Genomic DNA, 20,851 nt, shown 5'->3' on the forward strand with positions numbered 1-20,851 from the left:
TGAGCATCTATTATGTGCCCCCTACCTTGGGATGCTGGGGATACAGCACTGATCAAAGTAGATACAAATCCTTTCCCTTATAGTGGTGTCTGGGGGTGAAAGCAGATAAACAACAAACCAAATAAATACCTACAACATATGTTAGTGAAAAGTTCTCTAGACAATTAAGATGAAGAGGAAGGCAGAGAGTAGTGGGGAGTGAAAGGTTTGTTAGTGAGTTTACAGCAGTTGATGAGGGAATGCCTCATGAGAAAGTGACATCTGCCTAAAGACCAGATCAGATGGCAGAATCCAGGCGAATCCTGGAAGAAAGAGCCTGCCAGCCAGCATAAGTAGCACATGCAAAGGTCCTGAAGTGGGAGCTTCATGGAGTTCCTGGGGAAGATGGAAAGGCCAACGTGGCTGGAACCGAGAGAGGAAAAAATGGTCAGGAGATAAGGCAAAAAGCGAAGGAGAGGGATGGTGAACATATCCCCAAAGTCTTAGAGGCAGAGAAAGAACTCAGTTTAAAAAACAAAAGGATTCTTGCTATTTCACCGTTATGAACTACAAAAACATACCAGCATGTCAGATTCTTGAAGGACTTGGCAGGAGCTCCCTGGACTGTGTAACGGGCCACTGTTTTTGGACTTGAGGACCGAAAAGGAGACTGCGCGCAAGCGTCTGACAAAGCTGCGGGAGCCCGGGAGGGGACCCCGCCGTTTCATCGAATCCCGTTTCCACGGCTGCTCCTGCCTGGGAGTCCAGCCGGTGCCAGGCTAGCTCTTTCTAAGTCAGCCACCGCCCCCCACATCCAGCTCCTCTGGGAGCCCGGCAAAAACTCAGTCTCGGCCCACGCAGTTACTCCAACCCGGCGCGTCGGGCCGTAATTTCCACGCTCACCTCCGGGAGGAGCTGGACTCCAGCGTAATCGCCGCGGGCGCCGCTGAGGCTTCTGGGAATTGTAGTCCTCGCTCGCCAAGCCCAAACGCACTTCCGGGTTCGGCCAGAAACGCAGCCATTGTCCCGAGTGCGGGTGGCTGCAGTCGCCGCGCACCTGGCTTCGGACGTCAGCCGAGCTGCCCTGCGGATGCCGAGTAGGGGAGGAGGCCGCACTAACTTAAGCCGAGTCTGTCGTATGCACAATCGGCGCAGGGGGTTGCTGAACCCGACCTCTTTCTGCCGCAGAGCCGTGCGGGGTACTGAAGCTGGGGCAGGCCGGACTTGGGCCGCGAGCCGGTGGACGCCCAGGTCGGTGAGGGGCGGGGCGGCGCTGGGTGTCCCATGCGCGCATGCGCAGGGTGTGGGCGGGAACATGGGTTGGGGGTGTGAGTGGGTGACCAGGGACCCTCGCGGGCGGCGCTTTAGCCTCGGGTCCCCGAAGTAGGTGGAGATACTCGGGTGCAGCTACCGATTCGGGACCAAGGGCGTGCACCAGTTCTTGATCCGGTAGTGCCCTTGTCCCAGGCCTGCGAATGCCGAGGTTGGTGAAGACAGGCCAAGTGCTGGGCTGTGGGGAGGTCCTGAGAAACCCGCCTTCCCTTCCTCCAGTGCCAGGCCGGTTTAGTGCAGGATCTGAGGACTGAAGCCCAGGAGGATGGAGTACTCAACAGCAGATTTGGAGGAGAGGGGCTCTGCCGCTCTCCTTGTATTTTGAGCAGACGCTTAAGTAGGAAGCATGAGGTGGGAGTTGAGATTCTTGGTGTTTGGTTTGGGGACCCAGCGGGTCCCCTGGGTAGTGAAGAGACCAGGTTTGAGTTGCAGATTCTTGTTCCAGAAGAGGCAGTGCTACTTGAGCGAGCCCTCTGAGAATCGCTGAGGGGCTTCAGACTCCCAGTTTGAAGGAGGGCCCAGGGGGCGCGTTCTAGTCGGAGCGCTCCCTGCACGTGCTGCGGGGTATTCGAATGGGAAGCGGAGATTTGGACTGGTAATCCTGGGATCCAGGTAGGGTAACGCAGGGCCGTAGGGCATTCAAGTTTGGTGGAGACTTTGGGTTGGAGGTGCAGAATTGGCGTCCGGGAAGGACGGAGCTGCAGCAGCTGCCTGACATGGACAGCTCTTTGGTAAGGAAGCAGGGTGCTGGGAGCATGATCATGAAGTAGGCTTTCCCAGGGCCTTTGCTCCGGGGCTACTCTGCTTGCAGGCATGAGAATGCCCGGGTTGGTAGAGGAACAGAGTCTGGCCGCAGATTTGGACCTGGAAGGGGCAGAATGGGGAGACATGAATGGTCTTGAGACCCTAGTACTGCCTGAGATGCTCAGGCGAGTGGAGAGAGCACCTCCACTCCAGAGATTTGGGGCTGCAGAGGATTAGGGCTGCTTCCTGTCCCCTGTGCACGAGCGGGCAGGCGCACACACATGGGTATTTGGACGGGGAACAGGAGGCTGTAGGTGGGAATTAGAGGGTGCTGGGGTCTTTGTACAGAGGGTGCTCTAATCACATGTTGGTGGTACCCAAGGTGGTGGGAAGATAGGATCTCCCTAAGCCGCAGGTGCCCAGAAGTATATTTGGGCAGGAATCTGGGCAGGTATAGCTCAAGTCGGGGTCTTTGGGTGTTGGTGGAGGAAGTGGTGTGTGTGCAGGTTCAGGACAGAGCCGCGTTGTGAACCCACGCTATATCTTTGGAGTAAGAATCTGGTGGGAATAAGGGGATGTGGATAAGGGGGAGAGATGGAGTGGGGTTGGTAATGTGGTGTGTGGGCTGGGACTTCCCAGGGGCTGTTCTAGTCTCAGACCCAGAAATCTCGAGCTGGCACAAAGACAGATGAGGTCCACTTTCTGGGCGGAGGAAGGGGTGGCACGTGCTGGGGTGTGTCAGGAAGCTCCCAGGCCCATGTCGGCTCTGCTGCTGATTCATGCCTGAGGGTCCCCAGGTTGGTGGAGGGACTAGATCTGAGCTACATGTTGGAGGCTCAGGCGGGTTTGGGACTGGAGATCCTGCTGGTGCTGTTCTGGTAGGGAAGAACAGTGGAGCCCAGAACGATGGAGGCACCAGGCCCTCCCTATGTGTGACCCAGCTCTGTGCATATGCTTGGTTATTTCAGCTGGAAGTGGGAGGCCATTCATGACAGGTTGCGAGAGGGTCAGGTGAGGTGAATGGAGGGGTCGGATCCTGGGATGGGTGGGGCTGTGTCAGGAGCTTCATGCATTCAGGGAGGGTAATTCTGCGTGGTCCATCCCAGAAGCCCTGCTCCTTGCCCGAGGAAGGGGAGCTTGTTTAGGGTGCAGAATCAGGTCATGGTGGGGGAGGAGCGCATGCTAGGTGGACCTCAGTGTGCTGGGCATTTGTGAGGATCTCAGAACCCGGTGGCGCAGGGAGGGACTGACTTGTGCTGCAGACCTCAGTGGTGGGCAGAGGCTGTGTTTGGGCATTACTTACAGTTAGGGGTCCAGAGTCCTGTGATGGTAGTGGGAGTACTAGGTTGCAGGTGCAGAGTCTTGGCCTGGGACAGGGACTGTGGGACTCTAGGTGCATGCAGAGCTTTTCAGGCAGAGAGCTCTAGATGCACGCTTGCCATGGGGAATGCATCCTGGAAGCAGAGACTAATCCTGGGTGTGGGGAGGTGCAGGGGTGGGGGGGCACCACAGTGGATTGGCGCCAGGGTGCTCTTCTCAGGGCTTCTGCCCTTACAGCTCAGGACCCTTAGACCTCTGCCTGTGCCTGGAAGAGCATGGAAGAGCGGGATGAGAAGCCCCCAGAACCTCTGAAGATCTGTGCACAGGTGAGTGGAACTTCCCTTCCTTGAGGACACCCAGAGCTTAGAGCTGGCGACTCTGGGCTTGGGAGCAGACCTGGCTCTCTTTGCAGTGTTTTGGGAGATTTTGGTCTCCCCTGACTTGATACACTCTACATTTTCAGAGGCTCCCTGCATTTCCTCACCATTTTAATCCAGATAATTCTTCCGGGGAGGAATTTGGCACCCTGTATCAAAGGCCCTTCAAGTTCTGACTGCCCTGTGGCCAGCTGCTCCCAGTTTCGCTTGGAAACGGGAAAAAATGTTCAAGAATGGGCCTTGCAGGAGGAGTGTTGAAGAGTCATGGGAAGACTATGAAATGGGCGATGCTGTGGCCATTGATGGGTGTGATAATGCTTATTTCCCGATGTACGAAGATAGGTAGGATCTGTGTTCAGTAAATAATGTTAAAGAATGATCATCTTTTTTTTTTTTTTTTTGAAAGATTATTTAGAGAGAGGGAGAGAGAGAGCACACGTGAGCAGGGGGAGAGGCAGAGGGAGAGTGAGAGAGAATCCCAAGCAGACTCCGTGCTAAGTGTGGAGTCTGATGCGGGGCTTGATCTTATGACCATGAAAGTGAGACTCAGGCTGAAACCAAGAGTCAGATGCTTAACTGACTGCACCACCCAGGTGCCCACAGGAATGATCATCTTAAAAAAAATTTTTTTTTAAGATTTTATTTTTTTGTCAGAATGAGAGACAGACAGAGCACAGCAGGGGGAGCGGTGGAGGGAGAGGGAGAAGTAGGCTCCCTGCTGAGCAAGGAGCCTGATGCGGGACTCGATCCTAGGACCCTGGGATCAGTCATCTTTTTTTTTCTTTCTAAAAGGGAAGTAGTTTGTGTTTGTATAGAAAATGTGTTAGGGGGCACCTGGGTGGCTCAGTGGGTTAAGCCTCTGCCTTCAGCTCGGATCATGATCTTGGGGTCCTGGGATTGAGCCCCGCGTCGGGTTCTCTGCTTGGCAGGGAGTCTGCTTCCTCCTCTCTCTCTGCCTGCTTCCCTGCCTACTTGTGATCTCTCTCTCTATATCAAATAGATAAATAAAATCTTTTTAAAAAATGAAAGAAAATGTGTTAGAAGAATATAAATAAGGAGGTCAACAAAGCTTATGTGCAAGTTCCATCCCTAGTGACTTCATGTCTTCATTTACTTATCTATCATTTTCTGTTTCTGTACAGCACATTTTAAGGTTAAGAAATCAACAAAGCACTTTCCTGCAACAAATATTCTTCAAAGACGTTTAACTTCTTAAAAATGTTCAGTGAGAATTTCACCTCTTCCTTCCTAAACAGTTCAACCCTGAAGCCGTTAGGTGGGGCTTGGCTCCGCGGGGTTCTGCAGGCAAGGGAGAGCTCCCTCCTATAGGCTGAGGAGGGTGTCCCTGTGTAGGGGCATCAGTGACCAAACACGGTTAGGCAGGTGGCACTGGGCGTCAGAGCGCAGGTGGGGTGAGGTGACAGACGTCTGGGGGAGGGGGATCTGCTCTGGGGTGACAGGGCCAGAGCAGGTGAGAAGGGCGTCCACAGGGAACAGCCCAAGTGCAGTGAGTCTGTGCAAAGGGCGGCCCATGGGGTGTGAGATGTGCACTGTGTTGGGGTCAGGGGCCCCTCCCGGTGTGCATCACAACTGAAGCACGTTGAAGTTATTAACGCAGGAGGGTAGCCCAGGATGGGCTATGACAGCTCCAGCCCAGGCCGGAGGTCAAGGGCGTCCACCTGGAGTACAAGTCCCAACGGCATGAGAGCGAGTCTATGAGAAGAGACCAACTGCCTAGAGAATCAGAGCCCGAGGAGGGTGAGGAGGGCTCTTGGCCAAGCTCAGGGGTCCGAGGAGCATCTGTGTGGGAGAGGGGGCGGCAGTGGGGATGAGAGAGGAGTGACCCACAGGGGCGATGGTCAGCTGAGTAAACGTCATGAGGCTCTTGGGAGCCAGGGTGCTCGCAATCAGATGGGGCAGGAGGAACAGTGGAATGAACTTTAGTGGTCGATGGGGATTGTAGGTATCGATGTGGTTTTCAGTAGATGTAGGTGTAGAAATAGGTAGAGCTGTGTGTGTGTGTGTGTGTGTGTGTAGACATACATATGATCCTGTTTCTGTCCACTGTCAGGGCCTGGGAGCAGTGACATTCTCACACCAGTATGCAGGCCTGGTGCACAGATTTCCACCTCTGGCCATGGAATCTATGGGCTTACACTCAGTAGATATTTAGGGTTCCATGTTTTGCTATTACAAATAGTACTACTGTAAGTGGGTTTGTTTTTTGTTTTAAGATTTTATTTATTTATTTGACAGAGAGAGAGATCACAAGTAGGCAGAGAGGCAGGCAGATAGAGGAGGAAGCAGGCTCACTGCTGAGCAGAGAGCCCGATATGGGGCTCGATCCCAGGACCCTGAGATCATGACCTGAGCTGAAGGCAGAGGCTTAACCCACTGAGCCACCAAGGCGCCCCTGTAAGTGTTTTTGTGTATGATTCCCTGTACAGTTGACTCTTGAACAAGGCGGGGGTTAGGGAAACCGACCCCCTGTATGGTTGAAAATCCACTTGTAACTTCTGACTCCCCCAAAAACTTAACTGCTAAGAGCATACTGTTGACCGGACGTCTTACTGATAACATAAGCCATCAACAATGCCTATTTTGTATGTTTTTAAAATTTTTTAATTTATTTGAGAGAGAGGGAGAGAGCACGAGCAGGGGGAATGGGAGAGGGGGAAGCAGACTCTCCTGAGCAGAGAGCCCACCTGGGCTCAGTCCCAGGACCCCAGGATGACAATCTGAGCCAAAGGCAGATGCTCAACGGACTGAGCCACTCTGGCGCCCTGCACATTTTGTATCTTACACTTGTTTTCTTATGATAAAGTAAGCTAGAAAGTTACTAGGAAAATCATAAAGAAGAAAAAATACATTTACAGTACTGTATTTATTGGGGAAAAATATCCATATATTAGCGGACCCATGCAATTCAAATCGGTGGTGTTCAAGGGTCGGCCAGACATGTATGCAAGAGTTTGAGAGGGAATTATGCATTTAAATTTACATAAGTACGTTCACACTTTGTCAAAACTGTAAGTAAAGCATGCTTTGATTATGACCATTGGCATTCTGCTTTAAGCTAGTGACTTTGGGTATTTTCTGGGAACCTTCATGGTCCACTTGCCATTTTTTCCCTCTGTTACACAACTGAACTAGCGATCTGCTCATTGTAATTTTGACTTTTGTCACAAATTCATTGATGGCCTAGCCAGTGTAAGGCCCCGTGTGAGGTGCTGGGGAGAAAGATGACCTAGCGCTCCCAGAGAGAAATGTGCAGCTTTTTTTTTTTTTTAATTATGTGATGTTAGTCACCATATAGTTCATCATTAGATTGTTTTTTTTAAGATTTTATTTATTTACTTGGCAGAGAGAGACACAGCAAGAGAGGGAACATAAGAAGGGGAAGTGGGAGAGGGAGAAGCAGGCTGAGCAGGGAGCCCGATGCGGGACTTGATCCCAGGACCCCAGGATCATGACCTGAGCCAAAGGCAGATGCTTAACAACTAAGCCACCCAGGCGCCCCATCATTAGTTTTTGATGTAGTATTCTGTGATTCATTGCTTATGCACCACACCCAGTGCTCCCTGCAATCTGTGCCTTCCTTAATACCCACCACCAGCCTCACCCATCCCCCCCTCCCCCAAAACCATCAGTTTGATTCCCGGAGTCCACAGTCTCTCATGGTTCATCTCCCCCTCCAATCTCCCCCCCTTCACTTTTCCTTTCCTTCTATGTCCTCCATGCTATCCCTTATGCTCCACAAGTAAGTGAAACCATATGATAATTGACTTTCTTTGCTTGACTTACTTCACTCAGCACAATCCCCTCCAGTCCCATCCATGTCGATGCAAATGGTGGGTAGTCATCCTTTCTAATGCCTGAGGAATATTCCATTGTGTATCTGGACCACGTCTTCTTTATCCATTCACTTCTTGTATATTCCAAGGCTATGCAGGAAAAGCAGAAACATCTTCCTTCTTGTGTTAGTCATCTGTGTCTCCATACCCCGAAATTCAGCAGCTTAGAACAACCAGCATTTATGATCGCATGTGGTTTCTCGGGGTTGGGTGCCCGGGAGTGGCTTCTCTGGATGTTCTTGGTGATCAGCATCTTGTCAGAGATTGTCGGCCTCAGCTGCTCTCTTCAGAAGGCTCATGGGTGGGAGGACCCCCTTGCCCGATCATTCTCGTGGCCGTTCACGAGAGGCCTCGGTTCCACACCACACAGACCTCTCCCCAGGGCTGCGCACAGCACGGCAGCTGCTTTCTCCCGGTGCGAAGGACCTGAGAGAGAGGAGGGAGAAGAGAGAGTGCTTCATGGCACACAGCCAAGATGGAGGCCACAGTGTCTTTTATCATCTGATCTCAGAAGTGGCACAGCATCACTTTTTCTTTTTTTTAAGATTTATTTATATGAGGGAGAGAGAGCATAAGTGGGGGTGGGGATGGGGAGGAGCAGAGGGAGAAGCAAGCTCCCTGCTGAGCAGACCCACTGGTACTGTGTGGGCAAGGACTACATAGGGTGTGAATTCCTGGAGTGTGGGAGCCATCGGGGGCCATCTTGGAGGCTGCCTAGTGCACTTCTCCACTCTGAGTGTCCTCTAGCAAATTTTAATCATTGTCAGAAGCAGAAGATGCACAAGTACTTTGTTTGGGCGTGATGAATATCAGTTAAAGCCCCAGCAGGAAGAGAAATCAGGGGAGCCTAAGTCTTGGTGCTAAATGAGGGCCATGAGCCCAGTGAGCAGCCTGATGGACATCAGCTGAGAGGTGTCAGTGACTTACACACGGGAAGTAGCTGGGCCAGGAAAGGCCCTGCCTGCCTTCAGGGGCTGAGACCAAAACCCTGACTGGTACCCATTTCATAGTGTCCACATAGTTAAAAAGCATCACGTCACTCACCAGATAATTTTTGTCACGCGTACCTCAGTAAAGTTGTAAAGTAAATAAATAGTAGTGAAAAAATGAAAACCTTTAAATTCCTCTCCTGTACCCAAAGCCCTGCACGTATGTCTAACCCCATCAATTTCAGATGACGCACATTACGCTCCTACTAAGTACTGAGAATACAAAGGTGAAAAATATACAGTTCTTCACAGCACCAATCTCCTGAGCCAGAGGAGAGGTGTAGAAATGGAAGCAATAAAATAAGGAGACTGATTTTACTGTTCCAGTAAAGCTCCGATAAAAACGAAATCCTACGGGAAGATGAGATGAGACTCTGCTATCCAGGAATGCTTCCTGGGAGAGGTGGCCTAAATGGTGAAACTTCGAGCGGCGGAGCAGGAAGGGACAGAGTTTGGATCAGGCATTTAGCACTTGGACCGTCTCTGGTGAACTTCATGGACTTAAACAGGTTTAACTAAACATTGTTACCATTAATCTCTGTGTTGATGAAAGAGACCTATTATTCCTCTAAACAAAAATGTTGAGATAATTGGGACCTACGGTGGCTCAGTCTGTTAAGGGTCTGACTCTTGACTTTAGCTCAGGTCATGATCTATGGGTGCTAGGGTCAAGCCCCACATCAGGCTCCACATCTACATGGTACCAGAGTGGGTCTGTGTGGCCAACAGGATCCTCAGATCGAGCCCCACATCAGGCTTCCTGCCCAGTGTTAACTAGCATGAGTGTATCATTGGGAGGGAGCAGAAGTCTTGTAGGTAGGATATGTTGAAACAGGTGGTTTTTCACATCCTGGCCTACTCACTGTGGGAGTTTTGAGCCACCACTTAGCTTCCTGGTTATTTTCCTCTTTCTCATCTGTTTTGCTTTCTCAGAACTCTCCTCTTGCTCAAGAGATTATCGTTAAGGTCGAGAGAGAAGATGCCGGGTCACTGGCCCTTCCATCCCAGGTGAGTTGGCCTCCACTGAGAAATGTGCATGGCCAGTTGGCAGCAGGGACCCAGTCGAAGTGAGCTGAGGGTGAGCAGAAAGGGAGGAAACGGGTACAAGTGGACAACTTTTACAAAAAATCGGCCCATTCTCATGCTAAAGATTGAAGAGAGTGAGAGCTGCGAGGAAGTGGAGAAGGCTGAATGCAGTACCATTGGCAGTGAGAGCGAGGCAGCTCTGGGAGGTTAACAGCATTGCTGGTCTGTCTGAAAGGACCATCCCGAGGTAGTTACCACCCATAGTACTCTGTCCCGCTGCTTTCAGGAGTCTTCCTTCCCAGCAGCATTCTGGAACCTACATTTTGTAGACTATAGACAGACATTCAGATTCATTCTTGTAGCCAGGAACATTCTGTGAAAGCCCCGTAGGGTAAAGTACGGTTTGAAAGAGGATTTTTGAATAGATCAAATAGAAAGATGAAAACGAATGACCCAGTTACTCTAGTCAGAATAATCAAGATGGAAAAGATAAAAGGGGCACTAAGTGGGAAGGAAAAGCATGTAGACTAGTGGGTGGTTAACTGTAGATACTTGAGTTGAGTGATGGCCCCACACTGTCAAAGAATGAGAAGAGTGAGGGACAGCAGTCTGGTGTTGTAATGAGAGAGTTCTGTCTGCGTGACGTGGGAGGTGGAGTACTTCGTGGAGATTTCAAGGTCTGGGGTCTCACCCTGAGAGCGGGGTGCTGAGGAGCAATTCTAGGGGCTGGAAGTTGGGCAGCGCTAGGCGTCGGTGACTGAGAACACATGTTAGGCAAAGTTGATGCTGCCTCCCAGCCCCTGACTTTGGACATACATGTTAATTTCTCTGTTCTTCCAGCTTTTCATCTGAAAAAAATGGTGCTGCTATGAGGATTTTTCTCTCAGGGACCTTGTGAGAATTCAGTGAATGATAGTTCATGCAGCATGCTTAGCTCACAGCCTGAAAGCACACAGAAAGTGCCTCATTAAAGTCAGTTAGTTTTAGGGGCACTTGGGTGGGGCAGTCCGCTAAGAATCTGACTCTTGGTTTAGGCTTAGGTCCCGATCTCAAGGTCGTGAGATCAGCCGCTGCATTGGATTTTGTGCTCAGCAGAGTCCGCTTAAAATTTTGTCTCCCTCTCCCCCTCTGCTCTCAGATAAATAAATACATCTTTAAAGAAATTAAATAGTCAGTTTTACGTTACCATCAGAGAATTCTACAAATGGATGCTAGAGACTGTGCAAGATGAGACAATACAAGTTCTTGAATTAGAAAACAAATCCGAGGTATTCTATGTTTCCAGTGGAGAGGGGTTTTAGTTTTTCAGGGATGGTAGGACAAAGGTCAAGAATAAGGTAAGTAGTGTGAGTTTCACTGTCACTGGGAGGACATACACCCTCCCCCTCTGATGCTGAGTGACTGTGAGCCCATGGTGCCTGCAGAGGAGGGGGTTGTTGGGGGAAATGTGGGTTTCCATTAACACAGGGATACACAGGGACTATTTGGTGATGATGTTGAAGCTGTAGGATTTCGTTATTTAGAAGCAGAGTGCCCAAGGACCCAGTTGGAGGGGGATGGTTTTGAGGGGTGGGTAGTTTGGGGCAGGTGAGAAGAAGGATAAGAGTAAAAAACCTAATCCACTTCAGGACTTTTCAAATGGGTGTGTGATAAGCCTGTGAGATAAGGGTGAGAGAGAGGACTTGAATCAGAATTTGGACCAAAAGTCAGATTATTTGGATGTATTACAAAGTCTGTTGATAGTCCGGATAATTTATTCATTGAAATCATTTGCCAAGTGTGTATATTCCATAGCTACTGTACACCAACACTGTGCTCGGCACCTGAGTTACAGTTAAAACAGTCACTACTTTGCCCCTGCCCTCATGGATTGTAGCCTAGTGACAAAGATGGCCATTATACAAATGAACAGAATGTATGGTGAGTCTTAATGATAGAAATGCACAGCCGCATTGTATGTGGAGTTCCGTGGGATTCAGGGACTTGGTCCTATTCATGAACCACAGTTTAGGAATATAACCACAGTTATATAAACCAGGTGTTTATATAACACCAGGTCCAGCATCCAAAACCCACAGAGGCTTACATAAAAGGCACCTGTACACCTTGACTGGAATCTTTTAGACAGTCAGGACAGTTTCCAGGCTGTCAATTTTTCCTTCTTCCGTTTGTCAACTTTTCCTTCTTTGTGAACATTGGAAGAAAATGATGCCCATCTGAACAGAAATGTGTGTCCTGTTTTAGGAAGGAGTGAACTTCAAAATTGTGACTGTGGACTTCACTCAGAAGGAAGAAAGCACTTTGAACCCTGCTCAGAGGATCCTGGACAGAGATATGATCCTGGAGAACCATAGGGACCTGGTCTCTTGGGGTAGGAATTAATGAATTTTTATATTGAAATGATTCCACTGGATTATGAGCTATGCAGTTCAGAGGTCAGATTGATTTTGACCACATGTGGATTACCTGTGTGCTTTTTATTCCCCAATGAAGATTTAATTTTATTTAATTTAAATTTTTTAAAAGATTTTGTTTATTTATATGACAGACCGAGATCACAAGTAGGCAGAGAGGCAGGCAGAGAGGGGGAAGCAGGCTCCCCGCTGAGCAGAGAGCCCGATGTGGGGCTCGATCCCAGGACCCTGAGATCATGACCTGAGCCGAAAGCAGAGGCTTCACCCACTGAGCCACCCAGGTGCCCCGAAGATTTAATTTTAATTTGTAGGGTAGCAAAGGTGTAGCTTCTTTGGTTTGAGCTTGTTCAGTCCTCATAATTTCTAAAAACCAAAGACTGGGACCAAATTCTGCCGTGATTTTCTTTTGTTCCCAGACCAGACACCCTAAGTTCTATATTGGTCCCTATCAGCTTTTCAAACTAGATGCCATCTCCTTGTGGGAGCAAGGGGATGAGTATAAACATTTCCCAACATTACATATCCAGGTGAGAAACAGACACTTAGGAATCATTACAGGTATTGAGGGTTAATTTCAAGAATCCCCATAGGGCATGCTACATATTTCTCCATCTCCCACTCTTATGGACTGCATACATTGCCACTTTTTCCAGGTGTACTCTCTCTGCTTGACCTAGTAGCCCCACAGGCTTCTGCTTCTGAGCTAATCTTCATTCTCTCTCACTTGGAACCATAGGAATCCATTGGGCCTTAATTGCCGCTAAGGCTTTTAGGGAACTTGGGATACCAGTGCCCTCATTCTTTCTCTTGTTTCACAAAGTAGTTTGCCATTGTCTTACTGACCTGTGCCTCCAGAAATTCCTAGAAATGTAGATACTGTTTTCAATTTCACTGAGCACACGTGTAGCACTAAAGAGGGTAGAAAGGAGGCTGGTTTCTTTGTGAAGACTTGTAAAATTGTTTTTGTTGTTCTGTAGATTCTGCACAGGTGATCTTATTTTGGAATATAGAGATATTTGGCATCTAAAGTCTTTTTATTCAGAAAAGCTGCATTTTAATATCATTATACTGTTGGGCTCTGGTACTTTTCTGCCTCTTGCTCCATGCCAGTCTTCTGTTTTCTTAATCCAGGTTATAGGTCCATAGCTGAAAACAAATCCATATATATTTTATATATTTGTCAGCTTTTCCCCAGTATTCCAACTTTAACATTCTTTGGCTAGGATGTTTTATTTTGCTTTCTTCTAGATTTGGCAATGGCACTTGGAAGAAGAGAATCAACCTCAAAGCAGAACATTTTTGATGAAGAACCATCCCATGGAGTGAAGTTGGAAAGGTTGACAAGAGATGATCCTTGGTTGTCTTCGTGTGAAGAAGTTCAAGATTGTAAGGACCATTTGGAAAAGCAACAGGAAAGACAAGAGAGACCTTTGAAGGAAATAGCATTTACTCCCAGGAAAGCGATTACTTATGAGAAGGTCTATAAAAGCGAACTTGAAGAGAAGAGTGGTCTGAATTCCAGTTTTCTTTCGCCCCAGATGATGCCCATAAGAAGCCATTTTCATAAACATGCCTCACATGTTAAAAAATTGCATTATGATTCTATTGTAAACAGTCATGAGAAGATTAATGACAGTGAGAAACACTGTGACAATAATGAATGTGGAAACCCTGATCAGAACATTCACCTTATTCAGTTTACAAGAACTCAAACAGGAGATAAATCCTATGGATTTAGGGATAGTATTCAATCTCTTAGCCATAATGTACCTCTAAATATACATCAGAAAATAGACGCAAGAGGAAGGTCCTTAGATTTTAAGGAATGTGGGCAAGTTTTGAACCACAGTATAACCCATAATGAACAACAGAGAATACCTGTTGAAGAGAGTCAGTATAACTGTGGTAAAACCTCCCAGAGTTCATCCCTTGCCCAAAACCTGAGAAACCATTCTGAAGAGAAACCCTTTGAATGTAATCAGTGTGGGAAATCCTTCAGCTGGAGCTCTCATCTTGTTGCACATCAGAGAACTCATACAGGGGAGAAACCTTATGAATGTAATGAGTGTGGGAAGTCCTTCAGCCGGAGCTCTCACCTTGTTTCTCACCAGAGAACTCATACTGGAGAGAAACCTTACAGATGTAATCAGTGTGGGAAAGCTTTCAGCCAGAGCTATGTTCTTGTGGTGCACCAGAGAACTCATACTGGAGAGAAACCTTATGAATGCAATCAGTGTGGGAAGTCATTCAGGCAGAGCTACAAACTTATTGCCCATCAAAGAACTCACACGGGAGAGAAGCCCTATGAATGCAGTCAGTGTGGGAAATCATTTATCCAGAGCTATAAGCTTATTGCACATCAAAGAATTCATACTGGAGAGAAACCCTATGAGTGCAATCAATGTGGGAAGTCCTTTAGTCAAAGTTACAAACTCGTTGCCCATCAGAGAACTCACACAGGAGAAAAACCCTTTGAATGTAATCAGTGTGGAAAATCCTTCAGCTGGAGCTCTCAGCTTGTTGCCCATCAAAGAACTCATACTGGCGAGAAACCCTATGAATGTAATGAGTGTGGGAAATCTTTCAACCGCAGTTCTCATCTGGTTATGCATCAGAGAACTCATACTGGAGAAAAGCCCTATGAATGTAACCAGTGTGGGAAGTCCTTTAGCCAGAGTTATGTTCTTGTTGTACATCAGAGAACTCACACTGGAGAAAAGCCGTACGAGTGCAGTCAGTGTGGGAAGTCCTTCAGGCAGAGTTCATGCCTTACTCAACATCAAAGAACTCATACTGGAGAGAAACCCTATGAATGTAATCAGTGTGGGAAAACATTCAGTTTGAGTGCTCGACTTATTGTACATCAAAGAACTCATACTGGAGAAAAGCCCTTTACATGTAATCAGTGTGGGAAAGCTTTCATTAATAGTTCTAAACTTATTAGGCATCAGGCAACTCATACTGAGGAGAAACCCTATGAATGTAACTAGTTTGGAAGCCTTTCAGCCAGCGTATTTTTTTTTCTTTTCCTTTTTCTTACATTTCTTTCTCCTTCCTTCCTTCTTTTCTTTTTTCTTCCTTTCAAATGTCAGCCCTCTGTTATTGTGGATCTGGAAGTTTGGTCTGGTGAAGAAAGAAAAACAGTCACATATTTTACTTAACATTTTGTATTAAAAAGTTCAAACTTGGCCTTTAAGACACATTGCCACATAAGTAATAAATATTGGCACTTTTCCTGGAAGAAAGCACTCTGACCTGAGGAAATGATCATTAAATGGGCAACTTACTATGGAGTGATTGTGAGTGAGGTAGAACTCTTTAACAATAAAGAGTAAATGAGAATGCAAACACTGGTGAGCTTGTTGTTGAGAAGATTGGGAAATTGGTGTAGGTATTGGAACCTAGGCTGGAAAATAGTATTTCAGTACCATTTTATGACATGATTATCACAGTAGCTACTTTGTAATCTGTTTTATTCAGCACTTTCTATTATATGTTAAGATTTCATAAATACTAGGAAAATGGCTATGATAATGAAGTGGGAAAAAATGCAGGCCAAGTGTATAGAACAGTAACTTCCAGAACCATTGTGGTACTTGTGTATGGATCAGAGTCGAAAGGCTTTCCAGGTGTATCTTTTTTATTTTTAGCTTTAGCTTTATGCCTTTTTTTTCTTCTCTTTGGTGTGTGTGCTGTTGTACTGTAGTAAGTAATATGAGGAGTCAGAAACAAAAAGTAAACCAAAGATTTCTATCTTTGACCATTTAGGAAAGACTAGGTAGCTAGATAGAGATTTCTTGGGGTTCTGAGATTTCCATTTGGATTAGCTTGAGCAGGTCACTCCTTAGGACTTGAATACCCAGGGATTTTCCTCATTGAAAATATTCCCCTGGCAATGGGGAACTGGAAATTTAGATCAGAAGGGGTTCTATATGAGGGATTGAGAATATGCAGGTTGTGTAGAGGGCATATTTTTTTATATTTCCAAAGCGGTATAAAGGAGCTCTATTTTTAAGGGTTTCCCCCATGTAGTCTTGTGGGTTTTTTTCCCTCTGGGGTATATTTCCTGATGTCTGAGTCTTCTGAGTGAGAGAGCACTGTCATGCTAAGTGCTTATCGCCTAAATTAAGCTTGCAAGAATGATTTTAGGTAAGATTTTGTAGCTCTTTGTTGGTTTCTAAGATGTGTTTCGCATCGCCTAAATCATATATTTTAATCCTATGGATTATCATGGGCCCGAAACCTCTGATCCTGGAGAGTTAGTAAAAAGTAAGCTGAGAGTTGAAATGGGAGACCAGAGAACCAAGATGAATTCTCTGGAGGAAGAACGAGAAATCGAAAGTGACATCTGATAGCGGTCGCCCTCCGTAAAATTCTGTCCCCATGAGATGACCCTAAGCAGAGCCACCTCTCTGAGGTTTAAGCCAGAGTACAACACACATGGCAGTGATTGAATTTTTCAGGAACAGTTGTCGAGGGTTGACAGCTGGCTCCACACACAGCCTGAGAGCTTTTCAGTTGGTTGATGAATGCGTGGATAGAGGAACAGCAGGGGTTCTGCGTGTATTCCCTTCTGGGGAGGACATAAAATGGTAAAAAGTCCAAATTTAGCAACCGGACCTGAAGAGGTTCCCCCCTGCCCCAAATTAGAGATAAAACCAATACTAGCTAGGATGATTTTCATCAGGCATGTTGAATCTTACTTTGAAGGCAAGAAGCCATGATTGTACAAATGAGTATAAAGCCAACTGGGTGAAGGATGAGGGCTCTGAATATTTCAAGTTTGGGAAGTGATTCATTGCAAAGTAATCTCTTCGATAAACATTGAAAATATTTCATTGAAAGTGAAATTTTTAAAACTGCAAAATTTTTGAAATATGTGTGTAAGTGTGCATGTGTGTGTGTTTCTGGCCAGCTTGAATATGTGAGTCATTTGTGTGCACTGTCATGAGTATTGTATCAGTTTTCCAGTGGGGATTAAGGATTGCCAAGCGTATTGATAAAAGATAGAGTCAACTGATAAACAAAAATGGGAATTTATATTATTTGCTCAGTAATTTCCCTTGTAGGAAAAATATTCTTTTAAAGATAATCCACCAAAAATTCCTGTATCAATAGTAAGTTTAGGTCATGTGACCACATGTCAAAAATATGTAATTAAATTTATGAACCTAAAATTTAAGGTTAAAAAGGAGAATCAGTAGTTTGATTTTAATGACACATATATGGCATATGTATGTGTATGCATATATACGTAGATATATACATACACACACACACACATATACATATATACACATATATAGATGTCCCTTGCATAAAAATTTTTGTCTGTGTAAAATTCACAAAACTAAAGCTGTACTTGGCCATAGAAGAATTTATAGAGGTTTTACAAGCCAAATTTCTCTCACCATACCCCAGTAAAATTAGAAATAAATGAAAAGTGACCAAAATGTTTTTAACTACCTAGATGTTAGGAAATACTCTCCTAGAACCAATTTTTCATTTCCCCTAGTCTTCCTGGATTATAACTGACATACAGCACTGTGTAAGTTTTGGGTATATAGCATGTTTGATTTACATATATTGTGAAATGATTATCACAGTTAATATTATCAACTCGTAGAGAGACAGAATCATGGTTGGTTTTTTTTAAAGATTTTTGTTTATTTATTTGACAGACAAATCACAAGTAGGCAGAGAGGCAGGCAGAGAGAGAGAGGAGGAAGCAGGCTCCCTGCTGAGCAGACAGCCTGATGTGGGACTTGATCCCAGGACCCTGGGATCGTAACCTATGCCGAAGGCAGAGGCTTTAACCCACTGAGCCACCCAGGCGCCCCAATCATGGGGTTTTTTATTTTCCCTGCTGATGAGAACCCTTAAGATTTACTCTTTAGCAACCTTCAAACATACCAAATAGCAATGTTAACTCTAGTTGTTTTGTGTCCTCTCACACTCCTGATCCACCTTTACTGCTTTTGTACCCCTCCCACATCATTTTGTATTTTGATGTTTCAGCTTACTTCTAGGCTTGGAAAGATAAGTGTGTTTTATATTTAGAGAGATTTCAGCAAGGAGAGGGGAGATCCAGATTTTGAAATACTATTTTCAGATACACTTTTGTATTCTTAAATTTCATTTGGATTTTGTGCTCAAGAAATCAAATTTCATTTGGATTTGTGCCTCTGTTCTGTGTGTCTTATCTGACAGGACCAGTTAAATTACCAATGTATTTAGAACTTTAGCTTGGAAAATCAATATTTTTCCAGTTTGTTGACAAAGCCTGCACTTGGACTGTTTCACCACGGAACAGATCACATCCATAAATAGCACATTACTCTTTACAAATTGTAGCAACCTGGGTTCTTGGTTGGGAAGCTCATGAGCCAATGCTAGCCAATTGGAAAAAGGAGTTTATTGAAAGGACGTTAGGTGGGTCCGAGAGCTGGCAAGAAGCAGTAAGATCATGTTCAAGGATTTATAGACAGAAATGATTGTCAGAATTATGCTGCAGTGCCTATGAGAATTCCTTAAGTTCCCAGAGTATCTTAATTAATTTCCTTGATCTATCTCTACATTGATTTCTTTTGATTCCAAGTCTGAGGCAAGTGCCTGGGTTTGGTGACACCTGAGCTATGCCATCGTTTGAGACATCAGAGGTACCTTTTGTATTTCCTGGAGTCTCATGCTACTCATGCTAATTAAGTAGAGGATTCGTCATTCGTAGAATTTTATTCATTTGCAAAGCAGCAGCAAAGAAGGTTTCCAGTATAGCCCTCTCTTCTGCCTAACCCATAAGTCAACATTTTCTTCACCTTCTATACTCTGATTTAAATATGTATATAAAATCTCCTATGTAACATAATAGAGCTATCGCTCTTTAAAAAAAAAAAAAAAGTGCTTACTCTCTTCTCCATGTAAGGTTAACTAGAGCTTCCCATTATTACATCCACTTCCAAGTCTGGGATCTCTGGGTTCATTCGTTTTCTAGTGAAAAATCTGTCATGTAAAAAGAGGGTTCAAAAAAAAGAGGGTTCAGATGCTGGGCATGAAAAAGGGGGAGAGAGCATAAAATCAGGTCAAATTAGCAAGCTAATATTAAGTAACGTTTGTTGTTGCAAGTAGATATTCAAAAGCTCTCTAGAACTGTTTTTGTAAAACTAGGAACAAGTGGGTGACAGTTTTTACTGCTTAGGATAATCTAATCCTTATTTGGATTAACTTGAGGTGTAACTCAATTAATGAATTTTATAGATTTTGCTGTAAAAAATAGTATTCCATTTAAAATGTCAATTTGGGGACCCTCCAAGGGGATGTTCATGTTGAAACAGTAAAGTTGGGTTTTCTATCTTATACCCAATTTAGCATTTGTATTTACGTGGAACTCGGTTAGTGATCGATAAACCTTTCTGAACTAATATTGCCTGTCTAGGCTCTTTAGCTTCTAAACATCAAAAAGTTTAAACTTTTAAACTCTTAAGCATCAACAGCTTTTATGTTCTATTGAGTGAATCTTCATTCTGTGGTTATGACAGTCTTTATGATCACTTCCCCAGTTCTTCAGGGAGCAGTCCTTGCATTTAGGTGTTGGATCAAGACCTTGAAATTTGGGTATTTGCTTGGCTACTGTTCCTTTTCCTTGCCCAGGTTCTATGAGTTCATTTTCTGACAGTGTTTGTTCAGTTCTGCATGGTTGATACCTCTGCCTTCAGTTCATTACAGATTAGACAGCTTCCTGAATCTTCTGACCGTAAACTCTTCCTCTTGTTTTCTCTTTGGCTTGTCCACATTTTCCTCCACCATGACTTGTTTTCTGAACCTACAAGGACCACGCTACTCCTACAGGACATTTTGTGGCAAGCTGGAACTCTATGGGTGTAAGTACCTGATTTTTCTGTACCTTTGAAAAACTTTCAGGACATACCAGTAGCCTGACTTGGTTATTATAAAACTGAAGTATAGTTAACATTCAATGTTACATTAGTTTCAGGTGTGCAGTGTATTGATCAGACAATTCTATGCATTATTCAGTTCAGTGCTCATCCTAAGTGTACTCCCCACCTGTCCCACTATACAATGTAAAATAGCAAAATGTAGATAGGATCATAAGTAGAATGTGCTGAAATTTTGGTAGTGGGGATTAGGTTTTAAAAGAACCAAACCTATAGAAAAGCCAAAGGATATTTTTTGATGAAATACCAAAGCTGTTTATTAGTATTCTCCAATGTTACTCTTCTCTACTAATTGTATCAGGATTCCATCACTGATACTAGGTGCGTACTCCCTGCTTTAGTATTTATGTTGTACTGGGGAAGAGGGAGTTGAAATCTCTTTTTGTAATCTGGTGGATGGATTTTTATGTGTTGCTGATAGCATTTGTCACCTAGACCTGTATACAATACAGCCAAATCTAAGCTGTGTTCCCAAGAAATGGGACACCTAGTCACCACAGCTTCCCCATGTGGCGTGGCTTCTACCTGTGTCTTAGTGCTCAATTACGGCTTCTCTGCCTAAATGGGAAGAGGGGGATGACTACTGTGTGTGGGTTACTGTTTGCTGTTATTCCTGTATCGAGTCCAGTTGTACTTTTTTTTTTTTTAAATAAAAGGAAAACTGAAGTTTTTAGCTTTAAAGGAAACGAAAATTGTGGATTTGTGTTCATGAGACGTGCAAATTGGTCAGAAAACACGGAGTTAGAATAAAAATGTTTACGTAGGAGAGGGAGAGTAGGTTAAAACTAGTGTTAAATTAAGTGTTAAATTGGAATGAGCAGCATTAGCACCATGAAAGGCTACATATTCATCCCGGGGAACCAG

General features: G+C 45.2%; 1 protein-coding gene across 3 annotated transcripts; it reads left to right on the forward strand.

The window, feature by feature from the left end:
• The first annotated feature begins 1,001 nt into the window (after positions 1–1,001).
• On the forward strand, positions 1,002–15,383 carry ZNF180 (zinc finger protein 180). 3 transcript variants are annotated; one of them, XM_059152014.1, is made up of 5 exons: positions 1,002–1,230; positions 3,613–3,701; positions 9,529–9,603; positions 11,866–11,992; positions 13,284–15,383. In XM_059152014.1, exons 2-5 carry the CDS (start codon positions 3,651–3,653, stop codon positions 15,023–15,025), a joined length of 1,995 nt encoding a protein of 664 aa, XP_059007997.1. In that variant the 5' UTR covers positions 1,002–1,230; positions 3,613–3,650; the 3' UTR covers positions 15,026–15,383. The 3 variants fall into 3 exon arrangements, with proteins under 3 accessions (XP_059007997.1, XP_059007999.1, XP_059007998.1); XM_059152016.1 differs by lacking the exon at positions 1,002–1,230 and adding an exon at positions 1,291–1,462; XM_059152015.1 differs by lacking the exon at positions 1,002–1,230 and having other exon boundaries at positions 1,291–3,701.
• Positions 15,384–20,851: the final 5,468 nt, after the last annotated feature.

This window comes from Mustela lutreola, chromosome 16 (genome assembly GCF_030435805.1).
Source record: "Mustela lutreola isolate mMusLut2 chromosome 16, mMusLut2.pri, whole genome shotgun sequence".
Taxonomy (NCBI): Eukaryota; Metazoa; Chordata; class Mammalia; order Carnivora; family Mustelidae; genus Mustela; species Mustela lutreola.

Excerpts from the sequence above, each read along its gene's own strand:
- ZNF180 (XM_059152014.1), top strand. The coding sequence starts at position 3,651 with ATGGAAGAGCGGGATGAGAAGCCCCCAGAACCTCTGAAGATCTGTGCA. Across the intron at positions 3,702-9,528 it reads CTCTGAAGATCTGTGCACAG|AACTCTCCTCTTGCTCAAGA; the intron begins GTGAGTGGAACT and ends TTGCTTTCTCAG. Across the intron at positions 9,604-11,865 it reads CACTGGCCCTTCCATCCCAG|GAAGGAGTGAACTTCAAAAT; the intron begins GTGAGTTGGCCT and ends GTCCTGTTTTAG.